The 624-nt window shown below is 67.8% G+C and overlaps 1 protein-coding gene across 1 annotated transcript in view; it reads left to right on the plus strand.

Annotated features, from left to right (window-relative positions):
* Positions 1–624, plus strand: part of H696_04205 (hypothetical protein) — a 2,959-nt gene continuing 2,335 nt past the window's right edge. Inside the window, exons 1-2 of the mRNA XM_009498082.1 lie at positions 1–240; positions 355–562. Of these exons, the coding sequence (XP_009496357.1) occupies positions 67–240; positions 355–562 (382 nt within the window). The 5' untranslated portion in view covers positions 1–66. The remainder of the gene's footprint in view (positions 241–354; positions 563–624) is intronic.

The following is a 624-nucleotide window of genomic DNA, read 5'->3' on the forward strand; positions in this document are numbered from 1 at the left end:
CCGCCCCCCCCCCCTCTCCCCTGCTGTAAGGGTCCCGCCCGCTGCCGCCCCCCGCACACACCAGGCATGTCCCTCCTCGCCAACCTCCCGACGGCCGAGAGCCTGGGAGCCATGACCGCGGCCACCGCGTCGACCCTGGTGGCTGGGCTCACCCCCACCAAGCTGGCAGTCACCGCCGTCATTCTCATTTGCACCTCGCTCGTGGTCATGGTGGGCAATGTCTACTACGAGGCCCATAAGGTGCGTGTTTGGGCATACGGCTGCACTTTGCCTCGCCCGCAGGCCGAGGCGCTCGCACCTCCCGCTCCCCACTCATGTCCCCCGCCCCCGCTTTGTTGGACACGCACCAAACAGAAATTCCAAGTGATCGACAACATGCACCAGCCAAAGCGCTGGTACCCGATCTTCGGCCACTCGCTGGACGTGCCGCTGGACAAGTCCAAGCGCGAGGAGTACTTCACCAACCTGACGGTCCGCGCGCCGGAGGGGCTGAGCTCCTTCTGGCTCGGGCCCATCGGTACGGTGTTCCTCCACTCGCCGGAGCACATCAAGACCATCCTTGGTACGTGGACGGCCTGGCGCGCGCGCGCGCGCGCCGCCCCTGCCGGTGGCCCCCTTTCCGGG

Source organism: Fonticula alba, assembly GCF_000388065.1.
Source record: "Fonticula alba strain ATCC 38817 unplaced genomic scaffold supercont2.7, whole genome shotgun sequence".
Lineage (NCBI taxonomy): Eukaryota > Rotosphaerida > Fonticulaceae > Fonticula > Fonticula alba.